We start from the raw sequence: 20,147 nt of genomic DNA, 5'->3' as shown, positions 1-20,147 counted from the left end.
ACAATCATACTGGGGTCACCTAATGTTTCGCTGAAACAATGTACTGTGTTGAACCCGGCAACTTTACTTCCTGCTGAGAATGCTGAAGTTAATAATGAGGAAGAAGTTGAGCATGACTGTCTTGAGGTAACAGAATTATGTACCAAACCACGACCTGATATTCAAGATACACAGTTGAAAGAAAATGATTGCATTATGTTTGTTGATGGGTCTTGTTTGAGAGATTCCATCAGAACACTGAGAGCTGGTTACGCTGTATGTACCACAGCTGGTATCATCGAAGCCTCCTGGCTCGAGAAAGTGTTTTCTGCACAAGTGGCAGAGTTGATTGCCCTTACAAAGGCATGCCGCGCAGCTGTAAATCTGAAAGTCACTATCTATACTGACAGCAGATACGAATTTGGAATTGTACATGATTTTGGCCAATTGTGGTCACAGAGAGGTTTCATGACCTCTTCTGGTTCTCCTGTGAAAAATGGTGAACAAATAAAGGACTTGTTACATGCGATTCAGTTACCTCTTGAAATAGCCGTGGTGAAATGCAGTGCTCACGTTAAATCACAAGACTTTGGGGGTTATTCCAACTTTGGAGGAGGTGGTAATCCATCCCAAATGTGACGGATTTACCACCAGCCGTATTACGAGTTCCATAGGATATAATGGACTCGTAATACGGCTGGTGGTATATCTGTCACTTTACCGTCACTTTTGGGACGGATTACCACTTCCTCCAAAGTTGGAATAACCCCCTTTGTGTCCATGGGAAACGGCTATGCAGGTCAAGTCGCAAGGTTTTGCGCATTGAACTGTATATCGTTCAAGGACCAGTGGGAATTGTTACCACAAACTGAAAATGACACATGTTTGAACCTTGCATTAAGGGTGGTTGATACCCTAGATGAATTGAAGACACTACAGGGTCGTGCTAGCAAAGAGGAAAAATGCTCCTGGTAAAGAATGCAGTGTGTACAGAGAGCTGACGACTTATGGGTCTCAGAGGAGGGGAAATTAGTTTTACCAAACAGTCTTCTGTCACAATTCGCTAGGCTCTACCATGGACAGGCCCATCTTGGGAGAGATGCAATGATCAGGTCATTCAAAATCGATTGGTTCAACCCAAAGTTCAGACATGCTGCAGAGGTTACCTGTCATAGATGCATCATCTGTCAACAGATGAATGCGGGAAAAGGGACTGTGGTAACTTTGAGCCACATTGGGAGAGCTGGTGGTCCATTTAGCAAGATGCAAATGGATTTCATTGAGATGCCTGTTTGCGGAGGATTGAAGTACTTGTTGGTGATTGTGTGTGTTTTCAGTCACTGGATTGAAGCCTACCCCACACGTAGAAATGACAGCCTCACAGTTGCAAAGCTGCTGCTTAGGGAACTAATGCCCAGGTTCGGGTTTCAGGTCTCTATAGAATCAGATAGGGGCAGACACTTCGACAATGAAGTGATTAAACTCCTGTGTGCCGCATTAGACATCGAACAAAAGCTGCATTGTAGCTACCGCCCTGAAGCATCAGGACTAGTAGAGCAAATTAATGGTACCTTGAAATCGAGGATGGCAAAGATGTGCGCAGCTACCAATATGAAATGGCCAGATGCATTACCCTTAGTGCTGATGTTGATGAGGAACACCCCTGATAAGAAGACAGGTCTATCTCCACATGAAATCCTGATGGGTATAGCTATGAGGTTACCGGCAGTACCTGCGAATGCTCTAGTAAATATCACAGATGATATGGTGTTGGACTACTGCAAAGGCTTGGCTGATGTGATTGGCTCTTTCTCTCACCAGGTAGAAGCTAATACATTGCCACCAATTGGGGATCCAGGTCACACCCTGCAAGCCGGTGACTGGGTGGTTGTCAAGAAGCATGTGAGAAAGTCGTGTTTGGAGCCGCGCTGGAAGGGGCCGTATCAAGTAATCTTGACAACAACTACTGCTGTGAAATGTACAGGCGTTCCAAATTGGATACATGCCAGTCACACGAAAAAGGTAACGTGTCCAACTGATGAGGAACTTTAAGTTTCCGGCACAACAGTTCCAGAGAGGGAAGTCTCAGGGTTAGAAAACAGCCAAGAAGGAACAGAGACTGCAGGAGAGCCCACTAAGAACAGCCTAGTCCCTCAAACAGTGAACGAGTTCGAGAGAGGTGACAGTGTGCCTATCTCAGTAGAGGCAGCAGAAGAACTAAACCAAGGAGAGGTTCTCCCAGAAGTAGACGGATACGGGTTAGAACTTGAACCCGTTACAGATCAAGAAGAAGAAGAAGGGGAAATAATAGAAAGAGACCAAAGTGTACCGGCATCCCCTGAACCAGTTGCAGGTCCATCAAGCGAAAACACCATATTACAAGAGGAGGGTGCTGTTCAGCGTCCTAAAAAGACAAATCGGAAGAAGACACATAAGGGTGATAACTGGCCAGAGAAACCGGTCGCAAGGGTAAGAAGCATACCAGGTGAAACAATAATAGAAGAGACTGATACGTCCCGAATAGAAGGTCTAAGTGAGGGAGAATTGCAAGGTGAACGCAGACTGAAAAGAAAAAGAATCGTACATAGAAGATACACAGGTCCTGAATGGGCGTATGCAACAACATCTAAATGGCAACAAGAATTCCTAGCGTTCTGTTTTGATCGAGAAGTACCAGGCCAATACTACGGTACCTGAAATAACTCAAAGAAAAGACTTTGTTAACATTGAAAAACTTGAAAAACTAAAGAAAAGAGACATAAATTACCGGATGCAACATTGATTACCTGATTTGACTTTGAGAAACCTGATTATGACGAGCTGCTAACCTGATTTGACAAAAGGGTCCTGGAGTGAATGAAAACGCTGTAAATACACGCAGAGAGAGAGAAAGAAGAAAAAGTTTTATATCATCTTCAAGTTGATTGTTATTCTGCTATCTGATTCTATACAGACATGGCTTATAATAGAGGTAGTAACAAGAAGGGTAAGGTGTGTGGTTGGTTAAGCCTTTTAATAGGTATTGTGTGTGCAGTAATAATTGTGGGAGTGATTGTGGGAATGCCGTGGTTAGATAAGAAAACAACTAACGCTGTTTCGAAACCTGAGACTACAACATTAACACCGTGGGAAAGATTTGAGCAGGATGCAAGACACTTGAATGAGGGAACTAATTCAAAGGGGGAGCTTTCTACTAATGTCTTCTATTGCTTGCTGAATGAGTATGTTGAGACCATGGATGCGAAAAACTGTTACGTGTGTACAAAGATTCCTTCATCAGTGCAAGAAGGGGTCACCTATCACAGCCTCCCGTTGACCTACGGGATAAGCTGTAGCTTGCTACTAACACGATTCTATAATCAAGAGAATGTGCAATACTTTTATTCAAATCTGGATGTTGTGTTTTCTTTTGTGCCTGTGATTGAGTTTTTGAACAAACTAGCTAAAGAGCAAAATATAAAAATAGTCAGTGGTTTCTTTGAACCGACGGTTACATTTGGAACAGCTTATGCACACCGCAACAATCTGACCTGCTTATTGTCACCTGTAGAGAAAAGCTTCTTAGATCACACTGATGATAGACGCAAAGCCTTAAAGGAAAGATTAGAAAAGGGGCTAGAAAAACGCACATATGCAAATGATTATGCTTACACCGCAATCAAAACACAAGGCAAATTAGCTATAGATGGATTACATGTAGGGAGACTTTGTATATATAGGCCAAAATCTGAGCAGGACAATTTATTTGTGGGAACGATTGAATGCAGACATGTGTTTTTGTTTCAGAGTAAATGGCCATTTATGTTGAATGGACAGGATCCAGCGATCCCTGGGATCTATTATATCTGTGGGCTTAATGCTTATTACCGTCTCCCTAAGGGATGGTATGGGACATGTTATTTGGGAATAGTTTTCCCAAAGATTTACCAGATTGATGACTTAAAGCAAATACCTAAAACGTCTGAATGACAACATACTAGACAAAAACGAGAATCAGTGGCTGCTGTCATTGGTGATATATTCGGAGCCATAATCCCTTCAGTAGGGGTTATCTTGAACTCCATGAAGATTCAAAGGTTGTCTACTATTGTGGATAACATGCTGACAAATTTTACAGGGGCAATACCCCTGATGGATACTGAACTTGCTGTTGAAAGAGCTATGACTCTTCAAAATCGGCTTGCTTTAGACATTCTTTTGGCAAAGAGTGGAGGGGTCTGCAAGATGCTCAACGAGCGTCATTGTTGCTCATTCATTCCAGATAATAGTTAAAAGATTAGAGGTATGCTTACTAACCTAACTAAAGATAGTGCAGATTTGAAAGATTTGAAGGATCCTGGAGTGTGGGAGAAATTTGGAAAAAGAATTGCCAGAGTAGGGAGCTGGTTTATCAACATTAGGAATGGGGTACTTGCAAAAATATTAGGGGGTCTATTAATTGTTCTGGCCTGTCTATTAGGATTATGGGGAGCATGCAAAATTAATGATAAAATTAAAAGAAATTGGACAAAAAGAACCAGGAAAAATGAAGAAAGTGAAAGAGAGAAAATGTTCAACGAAATTTGGGAAAGTTCACACAAGGGGCAGGATGTTGAAATGCGCATTATGCGTAAAGTGAAAAATTAAAGTGAAAGGTCAAAGGGAAAGGTTTGTGTGATGACGAGCGTCATCAGAGGAGGGACTGAGAGAGCGTAGCTTATATAATCTATATTAACATGAAATGTTTAGATATTAATGTGTGATGATGCCGCATAGAAACTATAATAATAGCAATTTTGCTTAAACGTGCACTTGAATTGTGACCACGATGAGTGGCCACCAATGTATACGCAAACTAATAATGACGAATAAAATGTTTTATGTTGTGTTCAATTAAGCTTATATTAACATTTGCGTTATTAAATCTATATTGAAAATCCCCATAGGCCTTAAGTTAGCGTGAGCTGCAGCCTAGCTGCCTGGCTCTCATATTAAATGCATTTTCCTGTTTTTCAGTGTGCTGACTCACAAGGGGCCATGACCCTGCAATGTTCTTTTTCTTCAAGCTTGGAAGATGAATGTAACCATGTTAAATCCGTTCCCAGGCGCATCTTCTGTGCTCTGGAATAAATGTTATAATATATTGAAACAAGTGTAGATTAATGTAATGTACATGTTCATTCAAACCGGGGACGACAAAGAAACTGCTGACCAAAAGATGTACAAAGAATTACCAAGAGATGAAGTAACACCGGATGTGCCACCTCTGAAGGCGTCAATTACGAAGACCAATCAAAGACTTGTAAAACAATATGGGGTGAAGATTGGGATTACCTAATGTCAAATTTGCTAGATTAAAGATAGTGGGGTATAGCAAGTGTCCAATAGAATTTTGGGGGAATGTACTACGGAAAAGGGATAAAAACCCATGTCACAGAAAGGTCGAGAGAGCGAGGTAGGGAATGCTATTGATTTTATCCAGAAACTTTGTCACTCTGATTGGTGACTTAAGATTTATTAAAACCATCCTCACCCGTAGACTTCCCATTTACACTTTTCCTCCTTATGAGAGAAGTGCCCCTTATGCCCTTTAGTTGAGTCCTGACTGATGGCGATTTGACTGATGTCCTGAAGACGAAGACTGAACCTGTGCGCTGACCAAATCTTTGGAGGGTAATTATGACAATGCAATTGTAATTTGTCTGTTTGCTTTTCCTTTCTAGGTACCAACTGCTTGTTTTTGACAGAGACCATAGCTAGATGTTTTCCAAATTGGTGTTCTAAATTGTCTTGCATGAAGCCCAACATGCGAACGCTAATTAGTGGTTAGGACAGGGTCTACCAAAACTGACGCAATAGACAAGCGACTGACATTGTGCTATGTTGAACTGACGTGTATTTGACACTCTGCTATTCTTGATCTATGCTTACGCCGTGCTATGTTTTGATGTTTGTGATTCTCGCGTTAATGAAATCTTATCACAGTTGCCACATCGTGACTATACTATTATGCTTCTTGGTATTGAGATTAAGGCGGTCATTCTGACCGCGGCGGTCGGTGGTCACCGCCCGCCAAGCGGTTCCCGCCGAAAGACCGCTCCACGGCCAGAAGACCGCCGGCCGGCCCAGCGGGAAAGCCCCTTCAACAATGAAGCCGGCTCGGAATGGAGCCGGCGGAGTTGCAGGGGCGCGACGGGTGCAGTGGCACCGTCGCGATTTTCACTGTCTGCACAGCAGACAGTGAAAATCTTTGTGGGGCCCTGTTAGGGGGGCCCTGCACTGCCCATGCCAGTGGCATGGGCAGTGCAGGGGCCCCCAGGGGCCCCACGGCACCCGTTCCCGCCATCCTGGTTCTGGCGGTGGACACCGCCAGAAACAGGCTGGCGGGAAGGCGGTCGGAATCCCCATGGCGGTGCTGCAAGCAGCGCCGCCATGGCGGATTCCCTGGGCCAGTGGGAAACCGGCGGGAAAACCGCCGGCTCCCCTTTTCTGACCGCGGCTTTACCGCCGTGGTCAGAATCGCCCAGGAAGCACCGCCAGCCTGTTGGCGGTGCTTCCGCCGCCCTCCGCCATGGCGGTCATGGACCGCCATGGCGGTCATGGACCGCCAGGGTCAGAATGACCCCCTAACTCTTTTACTTGTAGATTGTAACCAATAGGGAATAAACTCATAAAATTCTATTAAACTGGTGTGGTTATTCATGGCTGAAAGGTCATGGTAGCGTCATTGAATTGATTAATGACTTTGACTAAAGTGAAAAGTATTGTTGTGATAAATATTGTTTACATTATTGATATATTGATTGATATACTGATCAGCTATCTCGTCCTACGGTGTCTCTCAACTGGGGCAAAAGATTCATTGGCCTAAAACGAGTCCTGATGTGTAATAAATTAACATAAAAGGACACGTTAACAGTTCCATGTATGCTCCGTCGCAGTGGCAACAGAGAAAAGCCAATAAGAAGTTCAACCCTCTGGACTTAAATGTGGGCGGAACAGCAGTTTGGCCACAGCAAAGACTACTCTGTCTCCGCCGTGGTCAATCTTCCCAGTCGTCCCTGAGGAGTAAGGGCCATCTGGGAATTGGCTACATGGCCACCTACCCAATTTAGATGGCCGGAAATGGGAATTTCAACTGTTTCTTATAGCCAGGGAAAACCTGGCAGTAAAGAACTGCAAAACTTTAAGACTCCCATGGCGAAGGGAACATTATGCTTTTTTTTACAATAAAAAATCCTGTTTCCGGATTCATTTTTGTAAAGAAAAAACAAATACTCTGTGCTTCAGGGCTGAAACTTGCTGATGCAGCCCTGTAGCAAAGAGTACATTGACAAGAGGCTCAGTGACAGTGGGTCCTGCCAATTGTTTTATAAATGACCTCCTGCTTGGCAGTCATTTATAAATTTGGGGATGGGCCCTCCATCATTGGCACAGAGTATTTTTCTCTTTCTTTATGGTGGAACGGCGAGCTGTCTGCCTAAGAATAAATCACCACCTATGTCCTTTATGTCCAATCCTCCACAGGAGTAATCAATCATTACGGATTTCTAAGCGCAGCTACTCACCCACAAGAGTATCCAGATGCTAAGGTTTTGCTGGGGTCAGTTGAAGAGCCAGGTTTTGAGCCCCTTCCTAAACGCTGTGAGAGATGGGCATGTTTGAAGGTGGAGGGGTAGCTCATTCTAAACTTTGGCGGTGAGGGAGGAGAAGGAACTGCCTCCACTGTGGCTTCTGCACATGTGTGGTGTGTGTGCAAGGGCGAGGAAGGCGGAGTGTAGGTGTCTCAAAGGTTGGTGGAATTTTTAGGCGATGGTTGATGTATGCTGGTCCTTGGTCATTTGGAGATTTGTAGGCATGTGTAAGTATTTTTAATTTGGATCTCTTCTGGATGGGGAGCCAGTGGAGGTTCCTGAGGTGGGGAGTGATGTGGGTACTCTTGGGGAGGTCGAGGATGAGTCTGGCCACTGAGTTCTGCATAGTCTGGAGTCTCTTGAGGAGTTGTCTGGTGATTCTGACGTAGAGGTTGTTTCCGTAGTCCTGGCGGCTGGTGACAAGAGTTTCAGTGATGGTTTTTCTGCTGCTGACAGGGATCCATCTGAAGATTTTTCAGAGCATGCGGAGGGTGTGGAAGAAGGCAGAAGAGACACCATTGATCTGGTGTTTAATGGTGAGTTTACTGTCCAGGATGTTGCTGAGGTTGCGGGTGGGGTCTATCGGGGAGGGTGTTGGTCTGAGTTTGGCTGGCCACCAGTTGTCGTTAACACAGATCAGCACTTCCGTCTTCTCATGTTGAGCTTCAGGCAGTTGCTCTTTATCCAGTTGGTGAAATTCTTCATGGCGTTGTGAAAGTTGGTTCTTCTGGTGACGGTATCTTCGGTGAGCGAGAGGATGAGCTGGGTGTTGTCTGCATAGGATATGATGTTGAGGCCATGGGTTCTGATGATTTCCACCCAGGGTGTCATGTAGGTGTTGAATAGGGTCGGGCAGAGGGGTGAACCTTGAGGGATGGCGCAGATGATGTTCATGGGCTCTGAAGTGAAGGCTGGTAGCCTGATTTTCTGTGTGCATCCTGTGAGGAAAGATGTGATCCATTTGAGGACATCCCTGTGGATGGAGAACAGTATGGTTAAGCAGCCTTAAAAACTGAGAATGGTAGGAATGTAATCAGGGGTAGCTAGAGACATGGAATCGCCTGGACAGATTTTTCTGTACTAGCTATAGATAGCGGTTCCACATAGAGGGTGATAAAGCCAGTAGACTACTTGCTACGCTCCTCCACAACGAGATTCAGAGTCCTCTACTGGTGGGTGTCGGGGCTAAACAGGGGCAAATGATACATGCAGCGCTGAAGTCTTTGCAACATACCTGCAGGATGTGCACACGACTCCACCACACCATACAACACAGAATGGGACAACTATTTAGCTGGCCTAATGATGGTCTCCTTGACAAGGAAGGAGGGTGATAGCTTGGATGCTTCCCTAAGAAGAGAAGAAAATATGGTGGCAACACCGCCAGAAGACCGCCGGCCGGCCCAGCGGGAAAGCCCCTTCAACAATGAAGCCGGCTCGGAATGGAGCCGGCGGAGTTGCAGGGGTGCGACGGGTGCAGTGGCACCCGTCGCGATTTTCACTGTCTCCACAGCAGACAGTGAAAATCTTTGTGGGGCCCTGTTAGGGGACCCCTGCACTGCCCATGCCAGTGGCATGGGCAGTGCAGGGGCCCCCAGGGGCCCCACGGCACCCGTTCCCGCCATCCTGGTTCTGGCGTTGGACACCGCCAGAAACAGGCTGGCGGGAAGGCGGTCGGAATCCCCATGGCGGTGCTGCAAGCAGCGCCGCCATGGCGGATTCCCTGGGCCAGCGGGAAACCGCCGGCTCCCCTTTTCTGACCGCGGCTTTACCGCCGCGGTCAGAATCGCCCAGGAAGCACCGCCAGCCTGTTGGCGGTGCTTCCGCCGCCCTCCGCCATGGCGGTCCTGGACCGCCAGGGTCAGAATGACCCCCTAACTCTTTTACTTGTAGTTTGTAACCAATAGGGAATAAACTCATAAAATTCTATTAAACTGGTGTGGTTATTCATGGCTGAAAGGTCATGGTAGCGTCATTGAATTGATTAATGACTTTGACTAAAGTGAAAAGTATTGTTGTGATAAATATTGATTACATTATTGATATATTGATTGATATACTGATCAGCTATCTTGTCCTACGGTGTCTCTCAACTGGGGCAAAAGATTCATTGGCCTAAAACGAGTCCTGATGTGTAATAAATTAACATAAAAGGACGCGTTAACAGTTCCATGTATGCTCCGTCGCAGTGGCAACAGAGAAAAGCCAATAAGAAGTTCCACCCTCTGGACTTAAATGTGGGCGGAACAGCAGTTTGGCCACAGCAAAGACTACTCTGTCTCCGCCGTGGTCAATCTTCACAGTCGTCCCTGAGGAGTAAGGGCCATCTGAGAAATGGCTACATGGCTACCTACCCAATTTAGATGGGCGGAAATGGGAATTTCAACTGTTTCTTTTAGCCAGGGAAAACCTGGCAGTAAAGAACTGCAAAACTTTAAGACTCCCATGGCGAAGGGAACATTATGCTTTTTTTTTACAATAAAAAATCCTGTTTCTGGATTCATTTTTGTAAAGAAAAAACAAATACTCTGTGCTTCAGGGCTGAAACTTGCTGATGCAGCCCTGTAGCACAGAGTACATTGACAAGAGGCTCAGTGACAGTGGGTCCTGCCAATTGTTTTATAAATGACCTCCTGCTTGGCAGTCATTTATAAATTTGGGGATGGCCCCTCCATCATTGGCACAGAGTATTTTTCTCTTTCTTTATGGTGGAACGGCGAGCCGTCTGCCTAAGAATAAATCACCACCTATGTCCTTTATGTCCAATCCTCCACAGGAGTAATCAATCATTACGGATTTCTAAGCGCAGCTACTCACCCACAAGAGTATCCAGATGCTAAGGTTTTGCTGGGGTCAGTTGAAGAGCCAGGTTTTGAGCCCCTTCCTAAACTCTGTGAGAGATGGGCATGTTTGAAGGTGGAGGGGTAGCTCATTCTAAACTTTGGCGGTGAGGGAGGAGAAGGAACTGCCTCCACTGTGGCTTCTGCACATGTGTGGTGTGTGTGCAAGGGCGAGGAAGGCGGAGTGTAGGTGTCTCAAAGGTTGGTGGAATTTTTAGGCGATGGTTGATGTATGCTGGTCCTTGGTCATTTGGAGATTTGTAGGCATGTGTAAGTATTTTTAATTTGGATCTCTTCTGGATGGGGAGCCAGTGGAGGTTCCTGAGGTGGGGAGTGATGTGGGTACTCTTGGGGAGGTCGAGGATGAGTCTGGCCACTGAGTTCTGCATAGTCTGGAGTCTCTTGAGGAGTTGTCTGGTGATTCTGACGTAGAGGTTGTTTCCGTAGTCCTGGCGGCTGGTGACAAGAGTTTCAGTGATGGTTTTTCTGCTGCTGACAGGGATCCATCTGAAGATTTTTCAGAGCATGCGGAGGGTGTGGAAGAAGGCAGAAGAGACACCATTGATCTGGTGTTTAATGGTGAGTTTACTGTCCAGGATGATGCTGAGGTTGCGGGTGGGGTCTATCGGGGAGGGTGTTGGTTTGAGTTTGGCTGGCCACCAGTTGTCGTTAACACAGATCAGCACTTCCGTCTTCTCATGTTGAGCTTCAGGCAGTTGCTCTTTATCCAGTCGGTGAAATTCTTAATGGCGTTGTGAAAGTTGGTTCTTCTGGTGACGGTATCTTCGGTGAGCGAGAGGATGAGTTGGGTGTTGTCTGCATAGGATATGATGTTGAGGCCATGGGTTCTGATGATTTCCACCCAGGGTGTCATGTAGGTGTTGAATAGGGTCGGGCAGAGGGGTGAACCTTGAGGGATGGCGCAGATGATGTTCATGGGCTCTGAAGTGAAGGCTGGTAGCCTGATTTTCTGGGTGCATCCTGTGAGGAAAGATGTGATCCATTTGAGGACATCCCTGTGGATGGAGAACAGTATGGTTAAGCAGCCTTAAAAACTGAGAATGGTAGGAATGTAATCAGGGGTAGCTAGAGACATGGAATCGCCTAGACAGATTTTTCTGTACTAGCTATACAGTAGATAGCAGTTCCACATAGAGGGTGATAAAGCCAGTAGACTACTTGCTACGCTCCTCCACAACGAGATTCAGAGTCCTCTACTGGTGGGTGTCGGGGCTAAACAGGGGCAAATGATACATGCAGCACTGAAGTCTTTGCAACATACCTGCAGGATGTGCACACGACTCCACCACACCATACAACACAGAATGGGACAACTATTTAGCTGGCCTAATGATGGTCTCCTTGACAAGGAAGGAGGGTGATAGCTTAGATGCTTCCCTAAGAAGAGAAGAAATTATGGTGGCAATACGGGCATTGAAGACGTCCAGGCCCAGGCCGGGAGATGGTCTGTCAGCAGAGTTCTACCAGCACAGAGTGGGGTCAATGGCAGACAGGCTGCTGGAGGTGTATAATGAGGCATCTGGGAAGGGGCTGCTTCCTGTCTCAATGAGGTAGGCGCTTATAGTCCTGTTGCCAAAACCAAATAAGGATGCTACGGAGGTGGCATCCTATCACCCCCTATCCATGTTAAATGTGAATGTGAAAATCCTAAGTAAAGTATTGGTGATTCGTCGTCTGGCATATATACCTTATTTGGCCCATGAGGACCAATGCAGATTTATCCCAGGTAGGAATACCCTCTGTAATCTGAGAGGACTTTTATTGGTCATGCACACTCTCTCCCTAGAGGAAGGTCCCTAAATGTTGGCAGTCCTAGACATTGAACAAGGACTCGATTCCCTGTCATGGGAATACCTTTAGAAGTTGCTGTGGAAGGTGGGCACCAGCGTGCGCTTCCTGAAATGGCTACAGCTGCTTTACAGAGAACATTCGGGGAGGGTGTGGGTGGGCGGTAATGTTGCGTCATTTTTTCTTGTACCGTGGGACCAGACAAGAATGCCCTTTGTGCCCCCTGCTCTTTGCGTTGGCAATGGAGCCGCTAATGTGTCGGATTTATGAAGTCCCCCGAAGCTGGGGTGCACTAATAGGGGAGAACATTTGTGTGATATCCCTGTACGGTGATAATGTCTTGCTTTATCTGCGTCAGTCCACGTACTTGGTACCCATCATGCTGGCTCTCCTTGGTGAGGTGTCCGGGTTATATATGTACTGCACTAAATCTAAACTGTTCCTGCTAGTGGGATTAGCCGGTGAGCCGGTGATGGCCCTCCCCAAGCAGATCTCCCTTGGGGGAGACTAAGAGTGTCAGATATTTGGGGATTAGACTTGCTCATGGGGCACTGGAGTTTGAGACGGCCAACAATATTGGAAGGGTTAAAATGACTGCCGCACACCTATACACCTTTTAGGAGACGCTGTACGATATACCCAGAAAGTACTTTGTAGAACTAGAAAAGTTGATAGTGGAACTCCTATGGGTGCCCGGGAGGAAACGGGTTGGTCTGTCTACCCTCAAACACTCTTGCTTCAAGGGTGGTCTAGAATTGCCAAACCTGGAGCTATACCATCTCGCTGTCTAGTTGCAACATGCAGGTCACTGGCTACCTGACTGTGAAAATTGGGAATCCTGATTGCTGAAAGGCACCTGTGGCGGCACTCCTGTGCCTGACTTATTAATGATAGGCGCAAGGGTCCTATGCCTTTTATAGTCAGTCAGGCCTGCAGAACATGGGAAAGAGTGGTCCAACTGGTCTTAAAGAGGGCTCTGTTTACTCCCAACATGCCTGTGTGGGTGCTTCACCTATTTTTGCTGAGAGAAAAATTGATGTTAATAGACAAATGGCAGAAGAGGGGCTGTGTTACCATGATGTACATCTATCCAGGTAACCACTTTATTACTCTTACTATTGCTATAGAACCATTCAGCCTGGGGACCGTACAATTTCATCAATATGCCCACGGAAAATGGTCCTTATTCCCGGAGCACCCACCTCCCCCACGGAGTTCCAGACTCTGGTGGCCGGGCTGAATCTGGTAGGCAGTTGTAGACTAGTATCACACCTTTACAGGATGCTGAGGGAGAACCTGCAGCAGTCAGACCTTCAGGTAAAGGTGTGATACTAGCCAAGTGGCATGTTCTGCTGGGAGTACCACTCTCCACCATGGAGTGGGAAAGAATTTATGAGGGGATGATGACCACATATTCCAACGTTAGATTTAAGTTAATTCAATATAATATAATTCACCAGGTTTATCTCACGCCAACACCCTGGATGCCATCCATCCGGCATGCTCCTCCACCTGCCCCCATTGCGCTCCGATTGACACAAACTTTACACGTATGATTTGAGGATGCCCCGGGTTGGAAGAGTACTGAGAAATAGTGCTAAAATCCCTGAACGTGGCCACTGGCTGGTCCACACCCAGAGATGTGGGACAGTGTTTGTTAGGGTGGGTCCCTATGAGGAAAAAAAAGAAAATGGAGCTTACGCCGGCGAAGCATAGAACTGCTATTCAGTGACGGTGCCCGACAGCTCTGAAAATTGCAGAATGGTTGAGAGATGTGGCTGACTGGGCTGCTACAGAAGAAGGTCATATGCGGAAAACGTGGTAGGACAAAAAACTAGCAGACGACCTGCAGAGTTGGGCAGCTATGCTCCCTGAATTGTTAGACCCCCAGATTCCCTGCCTCCCTTAGCTGTGGTGGAAGTGGTGTAGGGGAGCGCAAGTAGACTGCCCAAGGAAGAACCAGAGTCATCTCAAATGATGGGGATTGCTGTGGTGAGTTCATCTTCACTCCTCTGATAATGCTTTGTATGGTACAATGTTTTCTGCTGGCTATACAAGATGGACCGGAATGTGAACATGGGGGTGGATAGGGGAGACCTTAATTATCCTTATGATCCTAAGTTATGGCCTTTAATACTTTATCAGAATGCTATAATTATGTTTGAATACTGTTGAAATGCCAATAAAAACTATACAAAAAAAATATCCTCACCATTAAGGACCAATTAGCTACTGACATACAGATTTTTTCACTAATCTGTTTATTTCTGAACACCCATTACTCGAGAAACATACCTTGAGAACATTCTCTTTCGCAGATTGTCAGCTGAACAGATGGCTAAACCTGAACTCCCAAGAATGCTTGTTGAAATGAAGTCAGGTATCTAATATCTTAAAACCAGTAAAGAACTAGGCTCTGATTGTTTGAGGACCGTCATCTATAATAAAAAACAGTTTTTAACCTTTGACTAAAACGTTAGTGGTAACCTATTATTGGGGACAATGGAATTACGCATTAGTGGAGGACCACATTAGGGTGTAGATTGACCAAATTATGTGGCAAAAACACAAATTAAGTGGCATAAGGCAAATGATAGACAGCCTCAGCTAAAGTTGAATACAGCAATTCTCACCTGAAAGGTGACCAGCTAGTCTTTGGAAACTCTCTACCACTGTGCATCCAAAATGTATTTTGTTGTACTCTCCAGTTATGTAGCAGATGGTGATTTATGTGGCAGGTGCTTTGAATGGTCATCAGTATTTCTCTGTAATGTGGTTCAATTCATTGTATTCTCTTCATTTACATGACATCCTAAATATCGCCTTGTTCACATCATATGATTGACCACTTCTGTAGTGTCCCAACAGAGATCCCTACTCATCGTCTAGTATTGGCCTGCACACATTTTGCAGTATTTACTACATTTGGGGGACTTAATGGTCCAGTGCAGCATTCTCTGAGGTACTTCTCCCATTCCACCTTTGGTATGTGTAGGAAGGGGTCTCAGACCAATAGGAGTGCCAAGCGCAGTGAGCCTTGCACCTACGCATAACATTAGACCACCCGACAGTTATGCCTATTGTTATTACATTGTTTTGGTGTGTTGGAAGTGGTGTAGCATGCTTTTGTCACTGTTCCATCGTCACGGTTTTAGCACACTCTCTCCACCTTGCACTGGATATTTGAAACGTGTTCGGTCATGAATTTTAGCCAGCTATGTTTACTACCAATGATCATCAAAATAAAAACGCTACATTATATCAAATTTGATTTTAGCTCTCACAAATTGGCAGGTGAGTTAAAAAAAATAACTGTATTGAATGTGAACACTGTCTTGTAAGCCATGCTCTTCTACAGCTCTCACACAAAAACAGGAGAGACAAAAGAAAATGTCATCACTAAACATCAAAAGAAAAGCAGACTCATTTTAGACATGTTTTCCTTGCTGCTGCCTTGGATAACAAACACAGTGACATTGTGATGGTCCTTTTAGCGAGAAATAAAACACGATTTGGCAAAGCAAATAGATCACTTATTGGTTTTGCCAATACGTTTTCTTCCCACATGGTTGTTGCATATGTGCTGGCAAACGCAGCAGCTATTTTGGAATGTTTTTTTAATTCAAGAAAAAAAACATTAAACGATGTCTTGCATGTGCGTGCGCATGCACATCAGCTATCACTGAATGCCTAAGAGTGCCACGGCACATGTATGCACAAAGGCAGCCAACTTGGAATGGGTTCAAATGTATTTAAAGGTAGTCAACTGCCGATAGAGGGGCAGCCGCTGTGATAGCGTGAGTGAGGTGAGGGGCACGTGACTGTAGGAGAGAGAAAATACAGGTGTATTCGAGAGCAGAACTATATAAAATAGTATCTCATGTACCACAATGCAAAGTTACAACATCAACAGTGGAAGGATACCATTCACCCAATCAAAACACAGTGAAACAGAAATGTTCTTCGTGTAGGACAAACACAAGCAAAACGAAAGGAACGCCATCACATTACTTGCAGGTGGCTGACTTAGACAAGAAAACTATTAAAGCATTTGTAAGGGGTATTGACACAAACACCTAAATTGCCGTATTCTGTCTCACTTAGTTTTTGCTGGATGGAAATGTAGCTTCCTATAGTATGGGAAATCCGTATTCATCAGTATTTATCTGTTTACACTGATTAGGAATATTTCTTTTTCAGTAGGGTCATGTCAGGGTTTATAGGTTAAAACTTAAAACAGGAAAACCTATATACCCATACTGGAAAATCCTGGTCACATGCTTGGAAGAAGTTCTATCCACCCTCCTATATACTCTGATCAGAAAGGATTAATGAGAAGCACGCATACCAACAGCAATACCACATAAGAGGTTAACACAGTTGAAACTGCTAAAAAAAAGGTAAAATCCAGTTTTTGGCTCTAGTGCTGTTTGCAGAAACGGTGTTTAACAGAGTGGTCTGACGGCTTATGACAACTCTACACAAACTTGACTTAGCAAAGAAATGTCTCTGCATGTCAGGGCCATTATCCAAAGCAGCAGGCTTGCCTCACTAGAGGAAAATATACCGTCGCTACCTATCTATCTGCACATTCTCAGTCATTTACAATACTGCTTTTTGCCTACCAAATTATATTTCTACTTTTCAAACCTTACATTTTGGCAGATAACAGATCTTCTCCAATTTCAAATCTGAATGTGGTCTTAATGAATTTGAATATTTTCAGTGCACCATTGCATTGCATCAATGAACTAAGAAGCTGGGCTTTTGCAAATTAACATTTGGTTCATGTTGTGAAGACGCACACAGGTAAAATTACCTTTCATCTATCTACTTTATCAACTTCACTGAAGGACATTACCATTCCAAACTGTGTACTCAAATGGCACCATGGTTGTAAAATGGAAATCTGGGCGGAGGCCTTCCAGCTGTTCCGTATACAAAGTGACTAGTTGAATTCTGTACATATAGGGGGTCATTCCGACCCTGGCGGTCCATGACCGCCAGGGCCGGGGACTGGGGAAGCACCGCCAACAGGCTGGCGGTGCTTCCAGAGCTATTCTGACCGCGGCGGTAAAGCCGCGGTCAGAAAAGGGGAACCGGCGGTTTCCCGCCGGTTTTCTCCTGGCCCAGGGAATCCTCCATGGCGGCGCTGCTTGCAGCGCCGCCATGGGGATTCGACCCTCTTCCCGCCACCCTGTTTCTGGCGGTGAGGATGGCGGGAACAGGTGTCGTGGGGCCCCTGGGGGCCCCACAAAGATTTTCACTGTCTGCTTAGCAGACAGTGAAAATCGCGACGGGTGCCACTGCACCCGTCGCACCCCTGCAATTCCGCCGGCTCCATTCGGAGCCGGCTTCCTCGTTGCATGGGCTTTCCCGCTGGGCCGGCCGGCGGCCTTTTGGCGGTCGCCCGCCGGCCCAGCTGGAAAGTTGGAATGGCCGCCGCGGTCTTTTGACCGCAGGGCGGTCATTCGGCGGTGACCGCATGGCGGGCGGTGACCGCCGCCCGCCGCGGTCAGAATGACCACCATAGTGTCTGATTCCGCCCTCCTACTAGCTCTGCAGCTAACTGTTGGATAGGTTGCCTCCAGGTGGGTGTCATATACTAGATATGGTGGTCATGTGACCTGTAACATATCTTTTGGTAGCTGTTACCTTCCCACATTTAAGCCATCATTAATATCCAATTACCTCTCAATCCTCTGATCATCTTACTATTCGCTTGACTCTGGTCATCTCCTACAGCTTTTCTTTCCTGAGTAGTACTCTCATAGCCCAGCTTTTGATAGATGCCTGGGTTGCAGTGGCCAATTAATGGAAACCTCTGCCAGTTCATTGTGCTGCAGCAAAATCTAGCATCTGTCGGGCCATGAAAACAATAACTGCAAGAGTTACACTCACAATCCTTAAATATATTTGTTTTGGAAAGGAATTTGTAAAGGCCATACTAATGATATTTTAGTCAAACAACACCTTATCCTAGTGTTCTTCATCTTCTCCACATGTATTGCATTGCGTGTTGATGCTATAACTCTATGCACATTGCCTGGAAATTGCCATGTTTTCTCATTAGTTTCTTCCATGTTAACTTACTTATACTCTTGCTTATTGTACTGATGTATTTCCCTCAATAAGAAGGTGTTTGAAAAGAAAGTCTGTAAAGATCAGGAGCATCACCACCCTGAGAACAGAATGGGAAAAACTGGTTGCTATACCAGCATATCCAAAACATTCCCCATTGTGAGACCTGCAAGGTTTAACGCTTAAAATGTCTTAGAATCTGGTGTTTATTATCCAAGCACAGGTCTTCACAGAACCAAAGGAATTTACCAGTCAGAATGCTGCCTGGCAGTACCTGTAATGCCTAAAAACAAGTAGTCTATAATCGTGGGGTAGACCGGGGAACCATTCATCACCATTAGAGCTCCAGGGGACTTGTCGTAATGAGTATTATCATTAGTAATCTGGATGTCAATCTTTCTTCTGTACTTCACTTCCTGCCACACTTGCTTTGATGTATGAAATCCGAATAGTTTAAATAGTTTAAGACATTGATGCCAAGCATTTGTTGAAATCAAAATCTGTAAGAAAAACATTACAGTTGTTGTTCTTTTAAAACAGTATAGACAATGTGTCTGCTAGCAGTAACTATGCTATTTGTAGATACAAATATGTGATTACATCCTTGATCTAAAGGTGCAAAATAGTATGTTCTAAAAGGCTTACATGTTATTTTTTTATAGGCTTGTACATGAAGTTCACACCATCGATGACTCAATTCAGACACTGAGGGTTCGCTTAAATGAAGCACAAGCTACTCTTCAGCTGCTTGCTCTCAACAGATCAAGGCTTCAGCAAGAGCTTATTGTGAAGACAAATTCCCTCTACATAGACAAGGAACAATGTATGGGGTTGCGCAAGACCTTCCCGAGTACTCCACAACTCATTGGCTACACCTAAAATATCAGCTGTTGTTCCAGCACGAAACAGAAACATGTATCGGAGGAAGAGGATATTATGTTTCTCTTTTTTTTTAAAAATGTAACAGAAACAAAATTATTGTAAGAGTTTCTTATAACATGCTATAGTTGGAAAGGGCATGTGAAATGTTTTTTCCAGTTCTTAAAACACCTGTTACTCCTCCATCTTGTCTCTTTCAAGCTCTCAAAATGTTGGTTCACTGCTACATCAACGTGGGATCAGAAACCTTTCTATATCTGTCGCAGTAGAGCTTTAGACGCATGATTCCACATCTCTCGTTGACAAATAGCGCCACTCTACATATCCCTAGGGGTATTACCCTACACTATTGAAGGATATCTCCTCTCATGCTCAGCAACTTCCTTTGTGGATCCTCACCTATTTCTTTTTCTGCTTTTTTCAGTTTTCCTTCCTTCTTCCTTCAGTTCTTGTAAATAATGCCACAGTAATGCACTTTACATCATTACTCTCTAGCCATAGGCAGTTTGTAGCACCTTAGCCTCATAACCTCTGCATCTCTTGTTTGGGAAGCAGGCATCCAATGTAATGCACACCTCTGCGGCATGTCCTACTTATGACTTGAAGGCCATCCTGAGCTGCTTGGCTTTTACAGGCAGAATACGGACGCAAAGCTACAGCAGGAGATGCTGGGTATCATTGTGTGGATGTGGAGTGACAGAATGAATACAGAATCTCGACCACTGGGAGTAGTCTTGAGCATCGTTCTTGGTAGGGTGGTACAAGACACAACTACTATAGAGCCCTCAAAGGAAGGTCTCTTTCATTTCAGCTGGTGTAAGTTATGGGAATAATCATGGGAAAGAAAGGTGAAGCCACGTGGTTGCAGGAACATTTCTCTGGCACACCAAATGACATGTTTCAGCCAGACTACTTGATAACGTTCAGGGAAGAGCAGCAAAGTCTT

General features: G+C 45.1%; 1 protein-coding gene across 1 annotated transcript in view; it reads left to right on the top strand.

Moving 5' to 3' along the window:
• The window catches only part of TEKT5 (tektin 5), a 727,209-nt gene extending 708,008 nt beyond the window's left edge, over positions 1 to 19,201 (top strand). Inside the window, exon 7 of the mRNA XM_069212313.1 lies at positions 18,985 to 19,201. Coding sequence (XP_069068414.1) covers positions 18,985 to 19,201 — 217 coding nt within the window. The remainder of the gene's footprint in view (positions 1 to 18,984) is intronic.
• The last annotated feature ends 946 nt before the right edge of the window (positions 19,202 to 20,147 follow it).

This window comes from Pleurodeles waltl, chromosome 10 (genome assembly GCF_031143425.1).
Source record: "Pleurodeles waltl isolate 20211129_DDA chromosome 10, aPleWal1.hap1.20221129, whole genome shotgun sequence".
NCBI classification, from domain to species: Eukaryota; Metazoa; Chordata; class Amphibia; order Caudata; family Salamandridae; genus Pleurodeles; species Pleurodeles waltl.
The sequence above is the reverse complement of the archived record's forward strand: the minus strand, read 5'-3'. Positions and strand labels throughout refer to the sequence as shown.